The 23,224-nt window shown below is 43.1% G+C and overlaps 1 protein-coding gene across 5 annotated transcripts in view; it reads right to left on the bottom strand.

Annotated features, from left to right (window-relative positions):
* Positions 1 to 15,467: 15,467 nt before the first annotated feature.
* HIC2 (HIC ZBTB transcriptional repressor 2) overlaps positions 15,468 to 23,224 on the bottom strand; it is a 72,324-nt gene continuing 64,567 nt past the window's right edge. For 3 of the 5 annotated variants that reach the window (XM_056504062.1, XM_056504061.1, XM_056504063.1), the window contains exon 3: positions 15,468 to 18,191. In XM_056504062.1, the coding sequence (XP_056360037.1) occupies positions 16,443 to 18,155 (1,713 nt within the window). In that variant the 5' untranslated portion in view covers positions 18,156 to 18,191 and the 3' untranslated portion in view covers positions 15,468 to 16,442. Of the gene's footprint in view, positions 18,192 to 21,408; positions 21,555 to 22,845; positions 22,972 to 23,224 lie in introns of those variants that run through there. The other 2 variants (XM_056504064.1, XM_056504065.1) reach the window with 2 other exon arrangements.

Raw genomic sequence — 23,224 nt, 5'->3', positions numbered from 1 at the left:
AAGACCTGTGTTCTGCAACCACATAACTTGCTGCCAATATCAACATGTGTAAAAGTGTCATTGCACTCTACAGTGGCTCCTAACATGGAGCAATTCCTTAGGAGAGGGGGTGTGGTGGAAAGGCAAGCAATCTCCCTGGAGTGAGAGAGGTAACCACTGCTTGTTAACTGATCTTGTGGAAGGAGGGGAAATAAGCTGATAAAAATAGTAAAAGGTCATAATGCAGAATAATTTAGGTATCAATTCCTGTACATGCAACCTTTGTAATTCATTGAAAGACTTTAAATCCTGATCTGACATATCCATAGGGAATTCCCCACCAAATATGTCTTATGCCTTTCCTACTAGCACCCTTCCACACCCTGTCCCAGACCACAGATAACATTTTAGGCATGCTCTGTGTAAGCAAGAGGGAATAGATCCCACTGGTAAAGCAGGCAGTTTTGGGGATGAAGTTTTGTGCTTTAAGACATCTTCTCCAGAACCCTTCTAGCTTCAAAATCAGCTTTGGGAATTCACTGGCAGCTGAGCAGGGATTCTTTAGGCTTTTGCTGAGTTTTAATTTGTGAAACCAAAATCCCTGAGGAAAAGAAGTTTCCAAGTCTCCTTCAGCCTCCAGGTCATAGCACCTTTTCAGCCCATCTCTTCCTTCAGAGGAAGACACTGGCCTCAGCAGTCTCCTGCTTTCTGCAGCCTGTGCTTTAGAGGTGCCTTCTCAGTGTGGGTAAGCCTCACACTGCCCTGGAGCGCCAAACCCTGTAACGTGCTAAGAGAGCAGACTCCCCGCTCCTGGCATTTCTTTATATTCCAGCCCACAGCCATTCCCTTTCTGAGAAACCTAACCACTCTGTGTCCTTTGTTTCCTCCCTCTCAGCTCCGTGGATACATCTACTGCCATGAGATGTCTCAGCCAAGGATTTGGAGCCAAGATATGACGGAAATGCTTTAACCAGATGTGTGCCCATGCCTGTGACTCTGAACTTTCAGATGCTGGTATTTAAAAAGATTGCCATCTCCCCTGCCTCCCAGCAGCAAGGTGAGTAATGGGTGGGACAGCAGCATATCCAGCAAAACACCTCTTTTTCAAATGGAAGCAGAGGAGGTTATAATTCGACTGCAAAAATTTGCTCCAGGCTGAAAACTTGGCAAACAAAAGCTTAGCTTAGGAGTGATTTAGAAGGAAACAACAAAAAAAAAGCATAAAATAAATCAGGGCAGTCATTTTGGGTAGAGATGAGGGTCCAGAGCTAAAAGATCATTCTTTAGTGGGGGAGGAGAAGGAGCAGCTCAACAAAGAGTTGTATTTGGCTCTCAGCCCTACTATAACTAAGCCTTTCAAAGCCAGGAAAATAAACTTAATACAAGTCCAGTCCCTAACCCTTTTGTCAGAGGAAAGCAAGGGCCCCCTGTATTCTTTAAGGCAGAGTGGAAGCAGATATGATGGGATTAGCTGAATTCTTCCTATTGCCATTTTCTAAATATGGATTTCCCTATACCTTAAATTGTAAAAGCACATGAAGTCATTAACACTCAGTTTGCCCAAGAGGAAAAGAGGGAAAACCCTTGCTTTCAGCATTATGACTCTCCTCAGGCTCTCTCTCACTCTGTGCCATATCATGCCTGCTGCTCAGCATCTGTGCCCTGCTTTTGCCTTCAGCATTGCACAAAGCCACTCCATACCAAGTGGTGACTTGAACAAGAGGATGACTGCTCCTTGCAGCTCTTACATGGGGCTTGTTCACAGTCCCAGGCTGACAAAGCTAAGAAAAAGGAAGAGGTGACTCACTGCATAGCAGCAGACACCAGGATACCTCTAGAGGGAAGGCTTTTTCATACCATAATGTGCACAGCAAATGTGGTTGGCAGCACACTGGGCACAGGCCTTGAGAGACAAAGACAAGGCCCAGCCAGTTCCCCTGCCTTTTGTCATTTCCAGACCCCTGGACCCCTCCAGCCTGTATGTCTATGCATAATTGCATTGCAGACTCCCTTTACAGTGCTGTGACTGGGAAATTTTCCTGATGACCTGGAGCCTCCACGCATCCTGTTAGGGAGAAAAGTGTAATGGTGGCATTCTAGACAAACTCCTCAACCTACAGAAAAGGACTTCACAGAGGAGTGGGTTAGACACTGGAACAGGTAGGCCAGCAAGTGTGTGAAATCTCCATCTTTACAGATTTTTAGAACTCTGTTGGAAAAGGACTAGAGCTACCTGACATAGCTTTGCTGACTATCCTTAGAAGTGTGCTATGCACACTTCTAAAACAGCTGTTCCCTTGGCTGCCTGATGGAGTGCTTTGGCTGTAGCAAGTAGCACGTAACAATAGGCTAAATGAATGATCAAAGGCTTCCTCCTACTGCATGGTTTCATTCCCATGTTTGATTCCATCAACTTAAAGTGACATAGGCTGTCGTGGTTTAGATGGGATGCTTAGAAGAGGCCTTCTATGAAGGGCAGCACAACTTAAACCTCTGGTTTTCTTCATAGTTTGCTCATATAAAAGAAATGCATTTTATTCTGTCCTTTCTCCAGGCCTAATGAGGCAGGGAGAACCAGTCACTACAGAAACTTTTAGAAATTGGTCTGTTTGTTCAGAAGGCTTGGAGAAACTGTGATTTGCTTGGTACTTCTTGTAGTATTAAGAGATGTCTTACCTTAACTGCTATACTGTATGATTTGAGATCAGATTGTCAAAGCATCACCTTTCTAAATATCTCAGTAGAGTCAACTCACTGAGATTTTGAGGAAGGCTGTTCAAGATACTCATGCTTTCATATATTGCCATTTCTAGGGAAGACTGAAGCCACAGAGCATGGAAACAAGCCTTTCTAGCTACCCAAGGGCAGTAAAAACATCTACAGACTGATCTTCTACCGCTGCTCTGGAGCACTGGAACTTGCAGTTGTAGATATTTTCAGGACACAAGCCTCCTCAGGAAAGCTGCTTTTCAAAAGGTATGTCATCTCTTGTTTAGACTAGAAAAACTGAAAAGGGAATAAAAAGAAAAACATTTAGCTTTGGCATCAAAACAAAGCAAGTCTTTCTTTTCTCTAAGCTCCTTTAATTGTGCTGCATGCAAAAGAAAATGACACTGTAAAAATGAATGGGGATGAAGGTAAAGACAAGGTGCTGGCATTGGAGATAAGGCTAAATGAGAGCCCAGCAAAAAGAATATGGCAGTGGAAGAAGTTTAACAAGTTCATTTTATGTGCCACTATGTAATGCTTTCCTTTGTTGCTCAAGAATGTTGCTTCACTGGTTCCTAGGGGTGTGAAAGGGCCATACTACTGGGATGATGTGACACAGACTGCCTGAGCTACTATTGGGCTACCTTTTTTGTCTGGAAATTGTTGTTTTACTTGTATTACCATTTTGCTATGGACAGGAACTGGTCTGGGCTTTGTAGTCAGAGGTCTTCTGTAGTATGCCAGCTTCTGGAACAGTCCTGTGCAGGGCAAAAGGGCAATGAGAGCAGGTGGGCACTCCAGCTGAGTCAAGGGAAGTCAGTATGCCTCTGTAGAAAGCATTCACAGTGGTCAGTAGGTTTGAAAGGTACCCATCTTGTAAGAAGCCCTGAAGTGTAAGCTAAATGCTCTTTAAAATAATGGAGATCCCTCTGACCTTTGCTTTCAAAGGGAGGAGGCAGGACAGGACACTCACAGTCTGTATTGTGTGTACACACTTACAGCAAAGGACAGGAGGAGCCTCACACCCCTTGTCAGGAGGGGGAGAATGCACTATGAGTTTGTAACAAGCGCTGGCGGATACACACCTCCCCACTGCGAGCCAGGCTTACACCAAGGGCTGGCATCCCTCCCTCCTGCCAGCATTTGTATATATCCTAAACTGTTGCTGCGTGCTCGGGTGTGAGTCCTGAGACTGGAAGAGCCAGCTGGTAGGTCTGCAATGCATTGCTAGAGATCTTTAAGCCTGCTTGCTTTCCTTCCCCTCCTCCAGTTCCCACTGCACCCCAGTCTTGGGACAAAGACTCCCATTGAAAAGCAAAGAAGTAGTTATAGTGAGATTCCCGAGTTGCTGCCCATGTCAGCTGCTGCTGCTGTGGCTCGTGTGATGGCAAGGATTCGATTCCATGATCTTTGAATCCTTCCTCTTATGGCACTAAGTCCTTTGTGTGGACACTTAAAACAGTTAGAGTGACCAGGAACTGATCAATGTAAATTTATAAAAGAAACAGAGGTGGAATTCCGCTTCCCTTCTCTTTTTCTGTCTACCTAGAAGCACAGACAGGCAGTTTGATGACAGTACCCAGCTGGTTATTACGTCAACCCTACACAGGAGGGGGGGAAAAAAAAAAAAAAACAAAAAAAAAAGTGATCAGTCTCCTCCATCATTTGTTCTTCCCTTGGTGATCACAAAGCCTATTCTGAAGCACCTCTGTAGGAGCTCCAAGAGTAAGTCCATTGTAACTTCCCGTTCTACCCCTTCCAGCATAAAAGACACTTTATAGGTCTTTGCTTGACAGGACCACACTTCACATGTGAAGGACTCAGAAAAGGCAAGGTAGGACTTCTGTAACAGCTGTAACTCAGATGTTTTTGCACACATATTATTTTTAGTTAACATTGGTGTTAACATTAATGCCTTAACCCTTGAGGAAGCTAGCTAATTTCCAGGTCGATATGGCCAGGGAGCTGGCTGATTTCCAGTGTTTTGGAGAGAGAGCCAAGAAGTGCAATGCCAGGGTGTTTCTGGCTGCTGGTGTTCCTGAGTGGCCCATATCCGGGTCTACACTTCATCCTGGGTTTCCAGCCACTGTTTGAGCTGTGGGCTAAAGTGTCTTTAACAGCAGGGCTACCATTACCAAGCTGCAGCTGTGTTTTGTGATACTGTCACCCAAAATGCCTAGAAGAGGTCAAACTGGCAGCTTATTAACTGAGTTCTACAAGACTGGCAGCTTACAAAAAACAGCCACCCACCATGGTCTAGGAGTTTAGTGTGAGTAAGATGTAGCAAAACAGTGACACCATCACCCACACACCCGGTGTTGTTACTGAAATATGGGTCTAACCAGGAAAAGGCTGTGGCAAGCAGGCAGAAGAGGAAAAGGGAAGGGGGATTTCAAACACCACAGCCCAGAGAAAGAAAACCTTGCGTTCATGCTTACGTCAGTAGCCTGTCTGTGTGCTGACCCCAGGCTCACCTGAGCTTTGGCAAAGCTCCCCTTTGTTCTGTGTTGGCGTTCAGAATCCAGAGTTATCCACCACTTCGTGACCCATTCCACCCAGACAGCCTGCCCATGATTGCTTCATAAAGCAAGACCAGGAATCAAAAACAGGGCATGTTTCCTGAGCAGAGATGGAAAACAGCTGTGCTGGAAAAAAGGAGGGTTTTCCTGGCTGAGCAGTGGAAAATACAGATCAGGGCTTGGTTGTGCAATCTTCTCTGGCTGGCCTTTGGCTGCTATTGTGGCAAGGGGACCAGCTGGACTTGGCAGGATGCTGCTGCCCAGTGATGGGCGTAGCGAGAGCCTCTGGTGACAAGACTAGAAACCCAGAGCTTAGTTCTGCACGTTTTACAGATGCTTGGGAGGCTGAGAACTGACATCTGATGATGCTGCCCTCGCCACTGTCCTGCAGTCAGATCTATCTGGCCAGTCTCAGATGGTGTTTGGATGGCCAGGCCTGTTACTGCAAAGGCACAGAGCTCTGTAGGGCTACAGACAGGCAACATCTACCCAGGTGTGAAGCTCAGTTCTGCCTAGTGCTCATAAAGTGCTCCCTGTGCAGCCAGAGCCAGGGGATGTGGTTATGTTGTCTGGCCAGGTTCCTGCATCTGAATCCCCAGTGCCTGACTGGGGTCTGTGAAGGGAGACTCACCAAAAGATCTTAGAGCTAGAATCTGCTGTGCCACTGCTGTCCTCTGAAATCATGGGAAAGCTATGTCCTGATTTTACTAGCCTAAAATGCTTCTTGCCTCAAGCATGGCTTCTGGAAGAGTTCTTTATTTTTATCAAATTCAAAATCTATAATGAAAAGTAAAGGAACCAGCTGTCTGGATCCAGAGACAAGGGGTGCAGGATTCTGTCTGGTTTTTTAAAATCTAGTTATTGTGTACAAGAAGGAGAGAATGGGCAAGAACAGAGAGGGAGAATTTGGCCTTTGCTTCAGAGCCAAATTATCAAAAAAATTACCCTCTTCTGCTGAGAGTGCTGCAACATCTCTCCTCACTTAAAACTAAGGGGTAAAATGGTGAGAAGGCAGAAGCAAAGGAAGTAGGCAGGACCATGAATCACCTCCTGGGCTGATACATGCCAGCTACACTGGCCTCTCTTCTTATCACCTGGAACAGCAGAAGACAGTATGATGGATGTTCTTTACTCTGCAGTGTTGGAGCTATGGATGCACTGCAACTGCAGGGAGATTGTGCTTTCTTACAACTGGTTCAGCTACTGAGCTGAAACATATGGATCCAAACTTTGCAGCAGCTTCCAATAGTGTTCATCACTAAGACAACACAACTGCACGGCAAAAAGCAAACCCAAAACTGATCACTGCTAAAGAGCCATGACGGGCAGGAATGAAGATGTGATATGGTGACCTATAGCAGGGAGGAAACTGCAGAATTTAGGCAAGAGCAGTGCCCAGAGGGGATGCAGAGGGAAGCAATTTTGGTCCAAATATCAAACTGTGGAGTATTTGTAGTTCTGGGTTGGGGGCTGAATATGATAAACATACCCCATGGTAAGGGTGAGAGGCTTAAACCTCTGCTGAGAGCAGCCAACCTTTCCTTTGGGAGATCCACTTTGATTCTTGAGGAGCAGCTTACAGGGGGCTGCAGGAGCTGCCTTCTGCAGCACAAGAAAAGAATAAGATGAAGAACAATGCACTTTGCTATGGCAAGTGCACCTGCTTTAGCTATTACTGGTTTAAGCCAGGTCACACTAAACTTAGTACACAGCAAGCTTTGCACAAGTGCACACAAAATCAATTTGCTGAAACCTGGACAACTTTGTAAGACATCCAGACAAAAAAACTCAGCTACACAAAATTAGTAGTTAGTAACTGCTTCAGCAGTCTTAGGCCTTTTGAAAATGTGGCATTACTTGCAGATGAAATCTCTAGTGCTTCAGTTCATCTTCAATACAAAACAACAACAAAAAAAGAAGAAGAAAGGCATATTTTAGAAATAATTTGCAAAGTGAGGTGATAGTCTTTCAGCCTTCATTGGTCTGAAATTATTCTTGATTTAAAAATTGTACTTCCTTTTATACTTCTTAATGTGGTATCAGTCATGATGATTCTTATGAAACAAACAAACATTCTCCATCTGTATCTACTCAGCAGAGTCCAAATGGGACCTCAACAGCAGCTGAAACAAAATTTCATTTAAAAAAATTTGTTCCCATAGAAAAGTTCCAATTTTGATGAAATATTTCCTGCAAGAAAGCAAAAGCCAAATCTATCATTCAAAGGTTTGACCCAATGTCTGCTCTTCAAGAGGGAGAAGGGTAGTGGAGAGGAAGCAAGCGTGGGTTTGGGAGAAAAGAAATCCTACCAATAAATGGGAGTAATGAAAGCAGAGAGAAGAAAGTACAGATTCCCAGGCATTCCAGACATATCTGGTATCCTTTACATCCTGCACTCTGCATTTCAGTTGTACATATTTCAGTGTTCCACTGCAGAGGCAGTTGCATTTCAGTTGGGAGTTACTGTATGTAGAGTTTTGTATAGTTTTTACAGGATCTTAGGAGATGAAAAGGAGCTGACCACGACAAAGAAAGTAAAATAGAACATGCAATCTTTTAACTATGTTAGAAACCACTTATGCCACAGAGAAATGGGTGCCAGGAAGCAAAAACTTCCAGAAGAAATTCGAAATACAAGGAAAAAGAAACAGAAAAAGTCACTGGTAGCTGGCAAAAGAGTGCAGGCTCATTACCACATCCGAGATGTTGAAAAACAGCCTCTGGTTTTCTGTAGCTCTTCATCTGTTTTTTTGTTCATTTTTGTCCTTCTCTTTAACCTTGCTGGGTAAAACACATCTCTAAGGACAAATAAAAATTATTTTCTTGCCAGTGCTGCTGACTTTGCAACCTGTCAGAAAACTGACTAAACTTGAAGTTCCTTCAGTCAGTCACTTTAAAATATAGTCAGCATTGTGTTTAAAGAAAAAAAATGAACTATATAAATTCAACACCAGGGTTACTCTGCTGCATATTACAGCATTCTACCAGGCTCCAGGAGAAACAGCACAGCTGAGGTGACGAGTAGTGGTACAAAGGAAATGCTGCTAAATATTAGGCTTGGCTCTTGCAGTGTAGTGAAGATGCTTTATTTTTTTTCAATTAAATAGATATTTTATTAAAGAATCCTTTGACAAAAAAATTGGCATGGGAACTAGAAAAAATAGTGTTTAGAACCCAGGCTCAGGAAATGTGAATTAATTTTGCTGGGGTCACATTACCCTGCCCAAGGAAAAATGGCTGAATTGTAACATTGGAGGGATTGTAATCTGCTTTTGTGGGTGCTTTTGTCACCAATTACATTCCTCTTCCCTGGAAGTATTTACCCCTTTTACCTGCACCATAGGTGGGTGGAGAACTGTAATTGCTTTTAGGAAACTTTACTGCCTTAGGTTCCTCACTGCTCCTTATAGTTACACTTAGAGCCCAAATAGTCTAGAGGCATTTATGGATTGGCAGGTCTACGTACTATCTAATGTAAACTGGCAAACACTGCTGACTGTGGTTAGGACAAAACAACTTTTCAAAAGCAGCCTCATCTTGCTCAGGGTCACAACAAAAAAAAAGTGATATTATGATTGGTCCATTATCTACTGCCTGTACTGTTTCTGTGTGCCCACCTAGCCCACACAATTAATCATTTCTTATATTCTAATAAGTGTCAGATTTTGGCTTATGATTCAAGTGCAGAGGTGCATAAAGTGTGAGGTTGAGTGCCTTTTTTGGCTGTGTATGTGGGAGGGATCTCTTTGTGAAGTAGCTGGTTCAGATCCCTGGGCAAGAATAAATGAAGAGAAAACATGGAGAGAGTCAGCTATAGAAACAAGAGATGTAATTTTTCAATCAAGCTTTTAATGAAAAGATCATAAAATAACAGTTTCTCATTACTGTACATTAAGACTGCAAATTTCTGAATGCTGAGATCATATTATAATTTCTGTATCTTTTTATATGACACTTGAGTTGAAGCCACAACTATTGTGGCTCTGACCTGAATTCAAGCTCTTGAAGGAAATGAACAGAACATTGCAGCAGGAATGTCGGCCTTTCCCTTGACCTCCCCTCCTTCCCTCCCCTGCCCCCCCAGGAAACATCCAGGGCTTCCAGTCTGACTGATAGTTAAGGCTTAAAACGAAAAGAAAACTAAAAAAACCAAACGACCAAAAAAACCAAAAAGGGGTGATGCAAGATCCCTTTTTCAGTTGTATCTAAAATATTAAAATAAAATGGGGAAAAATATCCAGCCAGTCAGAACAAGATTCTCCCCTCATAGATAAGTTATCCCCAGCCAGTCAAAAGTCCCATGGAAGGTCAGAGGAACAGCTGTGCTGGGAGTGCTTCCATTGCTAACTTGTGACAGAGGAAGTTTAAACCAGTCCCACTGCTCAGGGAAAGCAGCGCTATGAAATGGGTCCCTAACTGCCAACAAATGCCACATCAAGTGTGGGGGTTCAGACCTGCCCCACCACATGCCACAGGGGCTGCTCTGTTCCAAAAACATCGATCCCCTGATCCCTGTGTTCAACACTGGCCTTCAAAATGCTTAGGAAAATTAGGGAAGGAAGGATAAAAGACGGAGGCAATAGGAGACAATGGAACAAAAATGCATTTCTATCTCTAGACTTATGTTTCAGGATCTTTGAGTTGTTAGTTAAAACAAGGAAATCAGAACAAACAGCAGTTTTGATGTGGCAGAAAGATGAATCAGAGCTGAAAAAAGGAGTCTTCCTGACTGGGAGGACCAGCTAGGAACCTTACAGCAGAGCTGGAACTGCCTCACAAGGGTTCCCAAATCTTTTCCTTTTGCAAGGAAAGCAGCAAATTTAGCGAGTCTAACAGGAAATAATCAAAGGTGAAATTTCTTACCCTATTCTGAAAAAATGCAAAATACGAGGAGTGGAAAGGGGCTGAGAAACAGCTTTTCCTTTTGCCTGCTTGTCTCCTGCACTAAAATCAGGACCATAGAGTAACCATGGGACTTAAAACACTGCAAAAGGCTACTTTCAGCTATTGAAAGCAAAATTTTCTTTTTCAAGAATATGGCCAGTTCTGGAGCCCAAGAATAAGCTTATAAAAAGAAAGGATTTTACAGTAAATTGAGAGACTTGACTGATGTTGAGCAGTTAATTATTTAAACAAAAACTAGGAAAAAAATGCCAAAAGTCACTTTAATTACTCCAGAATTACAGCTCTGGGTTTATTTAGATTTTAAATTCTTGCTTAAACAAATGTTTATGTGAATGTGCCATCTCAAAGATGAGCGTTTCTGCTGTCTGGGGACAGCTTGATGTTTGCTACCTAGAGCCTCTTAAACCCACTTAAAACATAGGAAGGTTTTGTCTCTCTGCGTTTTTATTTGCTTTTTCCTTAACTCCAGCACTGCTGATTGGAAAGATTTCAGAATTTGGCAAATATACAGAAATCAGCAAATACCCTTTCTTCATGCTAATTTGTAAGGCTGTAGTGGGTGCTGACTCCACCACTACTGGAACAAGAGGCTTTGTAAAGCACAGCTTTTGTGCTGTGGCAAACCTGATGCTTCAGTATGGTTTGCAAGGCCCACCATGAGATGGCACAGAGGCTGTGGGGTTTGGCACGGAGCTTCCTCTGCCCATCCCAGGCCTCCACTCCCCACTTGAGATCCTTATTGCTACCACAGTAAACAGTAAGTGAGGAATGAGGGGGACTTTAAAAAGGAGCTACATCCTGTTCTTCAGGCAGGACAACAGACTTGCCTTAGTCAAAAGCTGCAATCAGAAGCACACAACTATTCCTCAAGTGACTTTTACCTTCTCTGGATTTTGCCAGCAGTCACCTCAGATTTTATTTTGTTTCACTAAGTGCACTGGATGTTTCTCTGGTCAAGACCCATATTCCTGCTTTTCAGAACTGAAGCAACATGGTAAAATACTGCTAACCCAGACACTGCTTGGAAACAATGCTTTCCACACACGTGAGAGAGAGGAAAACAAAAACAAAAACCAAAACAGGAATCTTAAAAGATTGACACTGTAAATTGAAACATTTAAATACAGCAAAACATAAATTCCTCTTCTATGCAAAGCTACAAAAGTCCAGTCTTTGTATTGTCTTCACAGGTTATGGTTTATGGCTATGTTGAGTCTCTGAGATTCCTTTTTTCTTTTTTTTTTTTCCTTTTTTTTAAATATATTTTTTCATTTTTTTTGAAATCCTGTAGAGAAGACCCTGCGGACACATCTTTGTGTTTGCAACTTTCTGAATTACATTGCAAAACTGTGCATACAGAATCTGAGAAATAAATACATTCATTACTGCACATACATATTGATACAAAAACAACACTGTCAAATAGTGTTTGCACCATCTTTGTTAGATATTAAGACCAGGCAAAATTAATATTTCATTTTCCATCAGCCCCCCCTCAAATGTTTGAGGTGGCTTTGGTGTAGAAGGTAAAAGCTACAAAGGGTCAAGACTAATGATGGGGAGTTTTCTTAAACCTTTTTATTTTTGGCTTCAGCAGTATTTTAGCAAACCATCTTCATTGGTCATCTTTAAACTGTTCTACCATGCAGATCGGCTAATCGGCTTAGGTTTCCACCTAGGCAGCCTTATGAGTTTTGCTCATTTGCGCAGGACTATAATGTCTGGAGTGAATCAATCCAGCGGTTTTGCTAAGGGGGCTGCGAGGGCCCGGAGAGCACAGCCCGGCCCGGCCCGGCCCAACTAGCACAGGCAGAGCCGCCCGGTGTGCCCCAGGGCAGGGCCGGCAGCGGGATGGGCTCTGCCGCGGGAGCAGCCGCAAAGCCTCACAGAAGCTGCATGTCAAGAGCTCTTTGGTGTCTTCTGTGATCTTTGTGGCTCCTGCTAACACCCTCAGTGCACAGAGCTGGGCCTTTGGGGTTTTGTTTTTTTTTTGCCAGGAATCTGGTTTTGGAAGTTTTGCAGTAAAGGACTGGAAAACAGCCCAGCTCCCCATGGCTAAAGTTAAGGAGATGTGCTGGGTACAGCAGCTCCCAACATCTTCTGACATCTTTTTTTTTATCCTTAGAGCTTCTTGCATCTCCCTTTGCCCTCTTGGTTCCCTCAGACTCCTCTGAGGAAGAGGAAAGCTGGAATGCCTCTACAATAGTGGCTGGGTCTCACTCCCAGCAACATCTCTTATGGATTGAAGAAAAAAATATTCTATATGTCGTATTTCTAATTGCCCACCCTCTCCCCACTCTACCCGAGCAGAGCTGGAATGCAAGCTGGGACACAGATCCCCCCTCCCAAGCTGGGGAACACTGCGTAGCCTTCAGACAAACCAATGGAAAAAGCAAAGATTAATTTTGACTGGCCCCTAGATCTGTTGAGGTCTGAAACTGTAAAAGTTTATGTAAACAATGAGATAAATATATTAGTACTTTTCTGAGCCAAGTGAGGTTCCATACTCATTCAAATGTGCTTTGGTTTAAAAAATAGTTGTGAATTTGGGTATGAGCTTCTTTATTCTTTTATACTATTTGCTATTTTATCTTTTTTTTCCTGTTATTCCGAAAACATTCTGGAACTGGCTAAAGCATATACTTAAGCTGCCTGGCCTCTTTTTTTTCTTTTTCTTTTTCTTTTTTTTTTTTTTTTTTTTTTTTTGTTTCCTTTTAAATTGTTTTATTCCTCTTGAGGCTCTTTGTGTATTTAAAAAAAATTCAAAATAAAATTAAAAATAACCAAAAATGCAACTCCCTCCCCCCCACCCTAAAACTTTTAAAATCTTAAATATGAAACTAGTGTTTTGCTTTCTCATTAAAATACAGAAAAATGTTGATACAATACTATGTCGTACAAATGCAGTTGAGTGTTTAGGCCCCAAGCAGGCCTGAAACAGTCCCTGAAGTTTTGAGTATTATTAGTTATTCATTATTACTGTCACAATTTGGAAAACGTTGTTCTTACTCAGTCTATGGAACACAACTTTACACAGCTATTTGAAAAAAGAACATCATTTCCTTTCGTACAATACTCTTGCTGTACACAGACTTTATGTCATACTGTTTAAGTGCTGGGGAGGGGATTAAAAAAAAAAAAATATGCTCCAAAACATTGTTTTTAAAAAATAGCGTTGGGTCCTGAAAGTTCAACGTAATTCTCAAGGCTTAAGAAACAAATGAAGAGGGGGCCTGGGGCAGGGGAAAAGCTACATCACCTAGACACATGTAAAACTGGAATTAAGAGAGGGGAGCAGGGGTTTGCCCTCGTGCCTTGGGCCGCTGCCGAGCTCGGCTCCCTCGGTCCCAGCCCGAGCCGCTGGCCCAAGGTGGCTGCTGGCAGCTCCAGCCTGCCGTGCCCAGCCCCACTGCCGGGCCAGAGCCGCAGCCCAGCCCAGCCCCGCCCCGCAACACGGCCAGGGCCCATCCCAGCCGGAGCCCCGCTCAGGGAGCTCAGCTCTGGAAATGGGGCCGCGGCCGGGCGGCTCCAAGGGGAGCCGGAGCGGGGTCAGGGTCTACTCTGCCTTGGGTGGCTGAGGGGAGGTAAAGGCGGGCTGAAAGCAACGAGGAACCCATCTTGCACAGCTGTCCCTGGGTTCTGCTCACATTCGCTCTGAGAGCAAGGTAGATGACACGGCGTTCCCTGTCCTCCCCAAAGACTATTTTGGGGACATTCTCGGGGGGGTTGACAAGAAACCAAGGAGAGAATAATTCAGCGTATATTCAAAAATGTGGGAGTGCTAAAGACGCTTAAAGCCCAGTTAACCCCCAAAAAGAAAACAGCGCCTCTCAGCACAATCAGACAAAACCAAAAGTCCATGCATCCCTCCTGCGCTCCAGGCGTCCGGGAGCAAGCGGACAATGGCACTGGGAGAAGCACACGGGAGCGGCTGGAGAGGGGCGAGTGTTCCCTGTAACGTGATACCAGGCCAGGGCTTAGCGCCTTTGGGTTGTCTATTGCTTGGGGCCTGGATTCCAGTTTCCTCAGTTCAATTGACCCTAAAACTTTTCATGGACTAGTCTACCTTAAAAAAAAAAAAAAAAAAAAAAAAAAAAAAAAAAAAAAAAAAAGTCCAACCAAGCAAAAAAACCCCAATAGAAAATGAAGCTTATATTTCTTTGTTTTAGTCAAACATGCTCACTTTTTTCTTTTTTTTTTTTTCTTTTTTGGTCAAAACTTTAAAAAATTGTTTGTTTTGTTTTTTTTTAAAAAGACAAAACGTGAGGTTTGGTAAAACTTACGCAGAGAGACTACACTGGTTTGAGTGGGAAAAAAAAAAAGAAACACCAAAAACCAACAAATGACAAAATGCAAGTGTAAACCTTAGTCATTTCAGAAGGGATGATTCTACTGGCTGTGAATTTTTACCACCACAGTCACGGGAGGCTTGAAATAAGCCATAGCTTTCCACAAGGTCACGCCAACAAAGTCAAGGGGGCCAAGAATCGGTGGGCAAAGTTCTCTGTCTTCTCTCCTAAACGAATAGCAGCTGTTGGCTGTGATGTCTTAGGCAGATGTTGCAAGAACATTTTGTTTCTTTTTCTTTTCTTTTTTTTTTTTTTTTTTTTTTTTTTTTTTTTTTTTTTTTTTTTTTTTTTTTTTTGTGTGCGTGCGTTAAATTGTCTAAAAGGGAGGATATGAAACACTTTGGTTTGCTTTCTCCTCCTCTCCCCCACCTTATTGCACTCTGGATTCTAGTAAATTATAGGCTGCTATGCCCTCACCCTCTGTCCTGCCAGGTGTTTACAGACTGACCCAGATGTGCTGGGGGAGTGGAAGATGAGGGGGACATTCTCCCCTCCCCATAGTATCCAGACTCAATAAACAAAGCTGGAAAGGGCCCAGAAAGCTCAGATAAGTTTTCTGCTTTTATCTAAAAGCAACTACAGACAGCCAAGAGACTGCGAATTGAGCCAGTCCGAGTAGCCAGCACAGCCTCTAGCTCAGTGTATTTTTTGCTTTGTCTTTGGCCAAGCTTTGCTTTAACATTTCTCTAGTTGACTTTTGATGGAAGGACAGGGTGGTAAAAATCCCTTAACTTTAATTTAGCTTCTACTTTTATACATTTAATTACTTACAATAAAAGGGAAAAAAATGCCTAATCTTTCACTAACCATCTTATTGTTCTCATGAATTCAAGAGGTAGCAAAGGTAACGAGTCTGTCCACACAGACTTGCTCTTTAGTGAGGGAGGAAAGCTAAAAACATACACACACACAAAAAATAAAATAAAAAAATAATAAAAAAGTACCTATGGAACTTGTAGCAAGTCCAGCCTACATCAAACCCCCTCCCCACCCACCCACCCTAGAATTAACCTCAGATCTTCCAGTTCAAACATTCACATAAACATTACAATGGTTTTTCCTTTAATAAAACAAGTACCTCTAAGCAAAGAATATTCATACGAAACTACTAGAAAAGTAAAGACGACCCCCTGCTCACTGAAAGAAATTCCCAGGGCATCCAGTCCCTGTTCAGTCATGGGTAAGACAAAAGAAGTTTGTGTGTTTTATGGGAGAAGGCGGCACATGGTTATGTGTGCCAAGGACAAAGATTGAAACTGAAATGGGGAGGGATGGTAAGGGAGGCTTCGCCATTTCTTTAAGTGAAGTACTGGGGCTGGTGCAGCCCTGGGAGCTGCTCCCCCCACCATCACCAGCCCAGGGGACGGGGGTGGGCTCCACCACTGCTGTGGCTTTCCCCCAGTCTCTGGAGGGGCTGCCAACCCTGTGAGACGGTCGGTCCACAGACACAGCTTCTGCACTTGAGAATGCTGTTATTTCACAACTACTTGGGCCATTGAAAAGGTGTACTTTGTTTTCTTTTTAATGGCAAGAAATACTCCTAATGAGTTTGGTTTTAAGAGACGAGGTGAGTACAGTGACAGGAACACAGGAAGAGGCAGGGAGATGGGAGCCAGCAAAGGATGAAAGTTCCCCAAGGTCCCCCTACCTGCTCCAGATCAGCAATATGGCAATGAAGTCGATGTGTGCAAAAAGAAGAGGTATTTCTTGCCAGTTCATCAAAATTTGAAGGGAGACTGGGACTAAATGCATCAGCTTGGCTGTGGACCTTTATTTTTTTAAAAAAAGGGGAAAAAAAAGAACTTTTTTTAAAATGTTAAAGCTACATTTGTTTAGGCCTCTCATGACTGAACAGAGTATGGGGAGTTGCCCCCTTTTTTGTTTTGTTTTTTTTTTCCTTTTTTCTTTTTTTTTAAGCAGCAAGTCTACAGAAAGGTAAATCACTGCGGATGGGCTTGAAGCTCATTCTGGAGTCTTTGGCTTATGTGGGAGAGGTATGCATTCGCAGGTGGCTGATCAGATTGCGCTGCTGGGTGAATTTCCCACCACACAGTTGACATTCGTAAGGTTTTTCTCCTGAGTGGACACGCATATGCTCTGTTAGTCGGTACTGTCGGGTAAAGCGCATCCCACATTCCTCACAAGCAAAGGGCTTGAGCCCCAAGTGGCTGCGCATGTGCCGTGTCATGGTGCCCCGCTGCGTGAACATCTTGCCGCAGATGTTGCAAGGGAAGGGCCGTGTCAGCCAGTGAGTCTTCTCGTGCTGCCGCAGCGTGGCTGGATCCTTGTAGCTCTTCTCACACACTGAACACTTGAAGGGCCGGGACTCTGCAGTGTAGGACTGATTGGGGTTGGACAAATCCTCAGCTTCATCCTTGCTGCCATATGTGCCTTCCTCCTTGATGTAAAGGTCTTCCTCGGTGTGCGTTTCCACATGGGCATTGAGCTGCTCAGAGCTCGGGAAGCCTTTTCCACAGGGGATACAGACATACAGGTTGTCACCATAGGCCACTGGCTCAAACCCCTCCTGGCGGTAGACATAATTGGCACTGGTATGGCCACCACTCTCACTCTCACTCTGGCCACTGTCATCACTGTTCTCCTTACCGTTTTCTACCTCCTCCTTACATGGGTAGGGCAGGTCTGCCCCGTAGGCTCCAGCCAGACTCCTCTCCACAGACTTGGACAAGGGCCCCAGCAGGATACCATTGGGCAGTCCTTCACCCTCGTCCCTGTCTTTGCCCCCTTCCTTTCGGTCAAAGGCGTTGTCTTTCTTGATCCACTCCTTCTTGCGGGACGAGTGCCGGAGGCCCTTGCGCTGGCTGCCCTCTGTCAGTGAGTGGTGGCACTCCTCGCTCAGATCCATCTCCATGGGGTCGCTGCTGTCCGCCATGCTGTGGGGGGCTCCGACGCCAGACTCGTCAAATGATGAGGCACTGTTGGCTGCAGGGGCTGAGGCAGATTGGGGAGAGCCTTGCTGGCTTTCGCTGTGCTGCGTGTCATCGTGGGAGGCTGCGACAGGGAGCGAGGGGCTTTTTTTGGACAGGTCAAGGCCTAGCTCCTGGTCACCGGTGCTCCCGTTCGCACTGCTGCTCCCACCACCGTTCCTGCTGGTTCCCCTGCTTAAGGAGTGACAATTCTCTTGGTTGGAGCTGCTGATGAAGACCTCGTCATCAGAGAGCTTCCCCTTTGACAGCTCCTTTGAGTGCGAGCCCTTCAACCCCTCATTTGACCCTGAATAGCGAGCTTGGATGACTGAAGCAGTGGAAAGTCTCTGACTCCTGGCAGATCTCCCAACACCAAGGCCACTGGCCTTGCCAGCAAAGGACTTGCCGTTCCGCTTCAGCTTCTTTCTGCAGAGAGCTGCCAGGTCGTGCAGTTGGAGGTAGCTTGCTGCGGTGAGGAGAGCATTAAAGTTCTGTTCACCAGGCTGGTCAGTCGTTAAGAGCTTACCAGTATAAATAAAGTCCAAGATCTGCCGGAACACAGTGGGGTTTACCATGTCCGTGTCTAAGTTTATCAGGTTGTCATGCAGGACAAGGGATTTGAAATACATGCTGCTGGCTGCCAGGATGTTCTTATGGGCACGAAATAGGGCATTTTCTACCACAATGATCACATCACAGAGGAAACCTTTGGCTCGTTGCTGGTTCAGCTGCAGTAGCAGTTGTTTGGCATGATTTGGCAGTTCCATCTCCACCTTCTCTTCCTCTCACCTTCACTTTACCACCTGCAAAATAGGAGGATGAGAGGTGTGAGCTTGCTGTTTCCACTAAAACAGGTCACATTTAATAGACTGATTTAACGTGTTGCAGTCTATGTTAGGCATGACACTGACTAGGGAGATCTGAGTACATTGAGCACTGCAAGCTGTGATCCTGCTGGGAATACAGAGAGAAATATTTCTCATGCTAAGACTTGATTCAAGTCTTTTAAAAATCAGATTTGTAATTTTCTTTTTACAAAAGCAACTGTCGTTGGCTGGAGTCACTATTCAAAAGATATCATATGAAAACAATATCGTACAGGTACAGAGAAAAGCTGTTCTCTTGTGACGTAGACTTGAAGGGAGGATGAGAAGCGAGAAAAAGGAAAAAAAGAGAAGCATCTATTTCACTGTCATTTGCATATCTGAGCATATCTGAGTAAAATGATTAGCATAAGCTGCAGCTTCCCTGCTTTAACATGCAGTTTGTTTCTTGTCTGTTAAATGTCAAAATCTTATAACACACAGCTGCTCTGGGGTTGAGAAAATTACATGTAGCAACTAAATCCATTAAAGATGGAATTACCCACACTGAGGTGTGAATGGGAAGCCTCCTTAAGAGTATGAAAAGCTGCTTTAAAAACCACTCCTCTGGCAATGTTCATATTCCAATCCACTGACATGAAGGGTTAGAATCAACCCTCACCTGGCTGATATTCAGGATGCTGAGCTAGCTAAATGTCACCAAATGTCTTCATAAAGAAGAAACATTTTTCTCAAGTTAATTTTGTTCTGTCTTTAATTTTAAAAGAATTTTCTTTAAAATAATAGAGTCAAGTAACATATCTGAAGTCACAATTTCTCTATCCTGAAACATTGTAAAGAGGGGAAAATTGTGGTTACCTGCATATAGTTAATGCATTTCACAAACAGTAGTCATGATGTATTTTAGTTTAGATGTTTATATTGGCCTTCCCAGTAGTATGGACTGTAGGAAACACCCAGTCTGAGATATGTCAGAACTAACTGCAGCTGCACATTTGGTAAATATTACAATTCATAAAACCCAAAATTCAATCTCAGGCTGCATTTGGGAATCCAAAATCAATATCAATTTATTTCCCTTGTTGGTTTATTTTGTGTGTGTTTGTTTGTTTGAAAGTGCCAGCTACTACTTGTGTTTATCCATTAAAGTTGATTTAAAATAATTTCTGAGGTTCAAAAGTAGGAATTAAATACCAAATTTACAACAACCACCATTTAAGCCCTCTACTTCTTTCCTTCCTTTCCTAGTTCATCATATTATTGAAACATTTTTATCATTGAAGGAGAGGCAAGCCATAAATACAAAGAAATTAAGAGCTTAAGTTTTCTCTTAAAATCATCATCGGTTAATTTTTTTGTTGCTTGTGAGTCCCACTAACACACTTCCCATCAGAGTTCAAATGATGAAGCATTAGACTGCATTATGTTCCCTCTTCCAAGTGTATATACACAACAAAAAGAAATAAGGAGTAATCTGGTTAGTATAAAAAATTGCTTCCCTCAAACCTGATTCTTTCTACCAGGTATTAAATAGAAAGATTTCATTTGGCAGAAAGGTGGTAAATTTATATCATCCATTTCTGCACAACAGAGAAGTTTTGCTTTATGAAAAGAACTACAAAACAGTAAGCAACTGCAATATTTCCTCCAGTGTTGTTGCTTGACTACCCTGGTACTTTTCTCAACAGATCTACCAAGCAGATCTGTTCTTCCACAGGACATAGCTCTTCACTTGTTTTGCTGGTGAGCCTGGTGCTTGCCTGTGCTTTTGCTGGATTCTTTTTGGTGGCTCTTCAGTGCAGCAGCACCTAAATTAGCATCCATACAGATCCCTCTGGCTCATCACCCTGACCCACAGCTGAAAACACTGCTCTGCTTTTCCGTTTGATTTTGTTTCAGCAATGGATGGCAACCCAAGAAGATGATGTATTCACCGTAGTGCCTTCATGCACATGGATGTTGTTCCCAGAGCTCGATGGCTTTAGAAAGGGTGGCAGCCAAAAGGAAGAAGTACAGGCTTGCCATGGTGCTAGTTCCACCTATAGTATTTCTGTAATAGAAATTCACCCTGCAGAAGCAGAAGAACATGACAGGACAGGGGCTACCTCCACTGAGCAGTGTTAAGCACTTTAAAACCAAGTTTTGATGTAATAAATCACATCGGAGCTGCAGCACAGAGGCAGCATGTCCGGTTCTAGTGGCTTGCTTCCAGAATTGCTGATTTAAGGGGAAGAAGCAGCAGCCCAGAGGCACAAAATACCTACTTTTACCTAGCCAGGCCAGTAAGAGCCCTTACGTCTGGGTCACTGAGATACATTGATAGGGGAAGACAAAAACATGGCTTGCAACTTAACAGGACCTCTCTATATAAACCCATCCTGCCTATATATAAAAACAGTCTAGTACTGGTACAATTGTGCTAGTACAATTTCACTACAAACATAATGGTGCTTTCCCATGCATGTAACACACAAAATCCCTGGATGTGATTTTTAAGTGTTTCATAAAGGACAAATATGGGAAAGGAAGGAAAACAGTACAGCCAATATTTTCTGCATAAACAAAGTAGTAGTAATAGTACTACTACTACTACTACTAATAATGCTACTGAAGTAAAAGTGGGCTTATTTCCCATTGATGTGGCACTTAAAGTAGAGGTCTAGAAATCACTGTATATGAGTTGTCTAAGCCTTAAGACTTGCAAAAGCTATTAGAGCAGAATATTTACTTTTTTTTGTCCTACTTTTTTTTTTTTTTCCTTTCTGCCTTAAATGATATTGAAACCAGGTAATGAGCCTGCAGAGAAAGCCCTAGAAACAGAGTTGGAATTCTAGTTCCGCTACTGACGTTAATGAGAAATATAATGTTATTATTAAACTTCAGTATGTTCTGCAGCATAAAAACTAGCATATTACAAGTTGTTTAAATTACCTCTATTTCTCTCACATGTCAAATTTTACAGAACTGTTCATGTTCAGTAGGACTTATGTATGAGGTAGGCTATTATCTTCAGTAGATTTTAAAAGCAGTAGTCAGGTGTCAGCAGTACAGCAGTCTGCCTATCAAATTTGAATTTGTTAGCTGAAGTCTAACGTGGATTTAACAACCCCAAAAAAATGAATGTAATGAATCAAGGCAGGAAAACCTTCAACCACACTTAGAGCATTGTGTTTAAAATGTTGTCAGAATTGCTCACCAAGGGCTTTGACCAGGACAGGAGCATTGCTCAGAGAACACTCCTTTGGCTGATGTCCCTTTGTTGACAAAAGCCTTATAGCAACCTGCTTTGTGTATCTTGTGCAATCTTCAACAAAAATAAATCCAGTCCAGATATTTTCCAGAGATGGCCAGTTACAAACCCTTCTTTAACAATGATGCATTTCAGAGGTGGGAGGAAGAAAGGTCTGTTGGAAAAGTTGTTAGCAAATGAGAAGTAGGCATTATTCCTTAATTTATAGCATTTCCTAGAACCTCACTTCTAGATGAAAGCATGGGACCAAGGACAACTGTGAATTTAAATCCTGTTTAAAAGTTATCTGCCCAAACAAATGGCAGGTGCAGCCTTATAGAAAGGCCTTGCTATCCATTAGTTTGCAGAGAGTGTCTCTTAACAAACCATAACATTTGAATAACATCACCACAACCTGCCAAAGCCCTAAAAAAAAAAAAAATCACAGTGGTTTATACATCTGTATTTCAGTATCATTTTTAATAACCCTTCCTTTTCTGTTTTCTGAAAAAAAAAACCAAAACAAAACAAAACAAAACAAAAAAACCAGAAAAAACATACTCCAAGTTCAGAGGAGCCCTGGTTCAGAAAAGGCTCAAATGCATTTCTAACATAGATGTCTCACTGGGGCCACAGTCTTTAAAGATTGAATGTGGTGTGCAAAATTTCACCCCATTGCATTTAAAAGAGGATTACGGAAGGCTCTGGACAAACAGCAGCAGTGATACTCTTTTCCCAGATTCAGGTTGGTTACTTCACATTCAAGACACACTTTTTTCAGAGCAGTGAACCTGCTCAAATACTCCCATGCAAGGAGGGAATGAAACAAGACTAAGGCTCTCCACTACCTCCATCATACCCATGACACTGAGACACAGCACATGCAAAGACATGAGAAGTACAGGTCACAAATCACAGAATACAGTAATGCTGCAAGCAGATGCCACACATCAAACAAAGCTTTGCAAGCTAGGAGCCGACAGCATCTTAATAAGCAATACTGCCCCAGGAGCTGGGTAACTGCAAGCTGCTGTGCCCAGCCTGGGGCACACTGTGACCCCCTGGGCAGCACAGTTGTGCACAACACACAGGCTGCTCCTGGAGCTGTGCTGCTCTCACTATACAGCAGGAAAAACTTCATTTGCTCTCAATTTCCACAAAGACTCTGGACATCACAGAAAATGAAATTGCTAAGCAGAGGAGAAGAGAAATCCCTTCACCCCTTTCAACAGTATAAAATCTACATCTTCATTACAGGTTTGATTTCTCTTTAATATCACTAAATCTCTTCCTAAAAGTAATTACTGAATGAATGCTAAATGTGTTATCTTAACAACCTCTGGCAGGAGATGCTATTTGATTTCATCTCTGAGTTATAGATTGCAGCACATGAATATTGTTTACCTTTTAAGAAGCAACACCAGTGAAGCAAAGAATCAATCAAAAACAGATCTAAGGAATCACTCATTTCACGTAGAGGATTTGTGGCTGGATGAGAAGGCTAGACACCGAGCACCTGAGCTAACAGTACTGCAGATAAAAACCAACAAACAGATTAGATGTGATGTATCAAATTAGATGCTGTTAAAACGTCAGCCTACTGTGCATGTTATAATAGACCCAGGAAAAGACAGTGGCCTGCTCGCTTATTTCTCCACCTTCCCAAGCAGTTAGGCTGCACTGAGCAGGCACTGCAGCAGTGAGCATGGAACAGAAGAAGACAAAATAAAATCCAGTGTTTCCTATATTGCTCTCTCCCACCAATTTAAGACACTAAAAATGC

Source organism: Oenanthe melanoleuca, chromosome 15, assembly GCF_029582105.1.
Source record: "Oenanthe melanoleuca isolate GR-GAL-2019-014 chromosome 15, OMel1.0, whole genome shotgun sequence".
Taxonomy (NCBI): domain Eukaryota; kingdom Metazoa; phylum Chordata; class Aves; order Passeriformes; family Muscicapidae; genus Oenanthe; species Oenanthe melanoleuca.
This window is presented reverse-complemented; position numbering and strand designations above follow the sequence as displayed.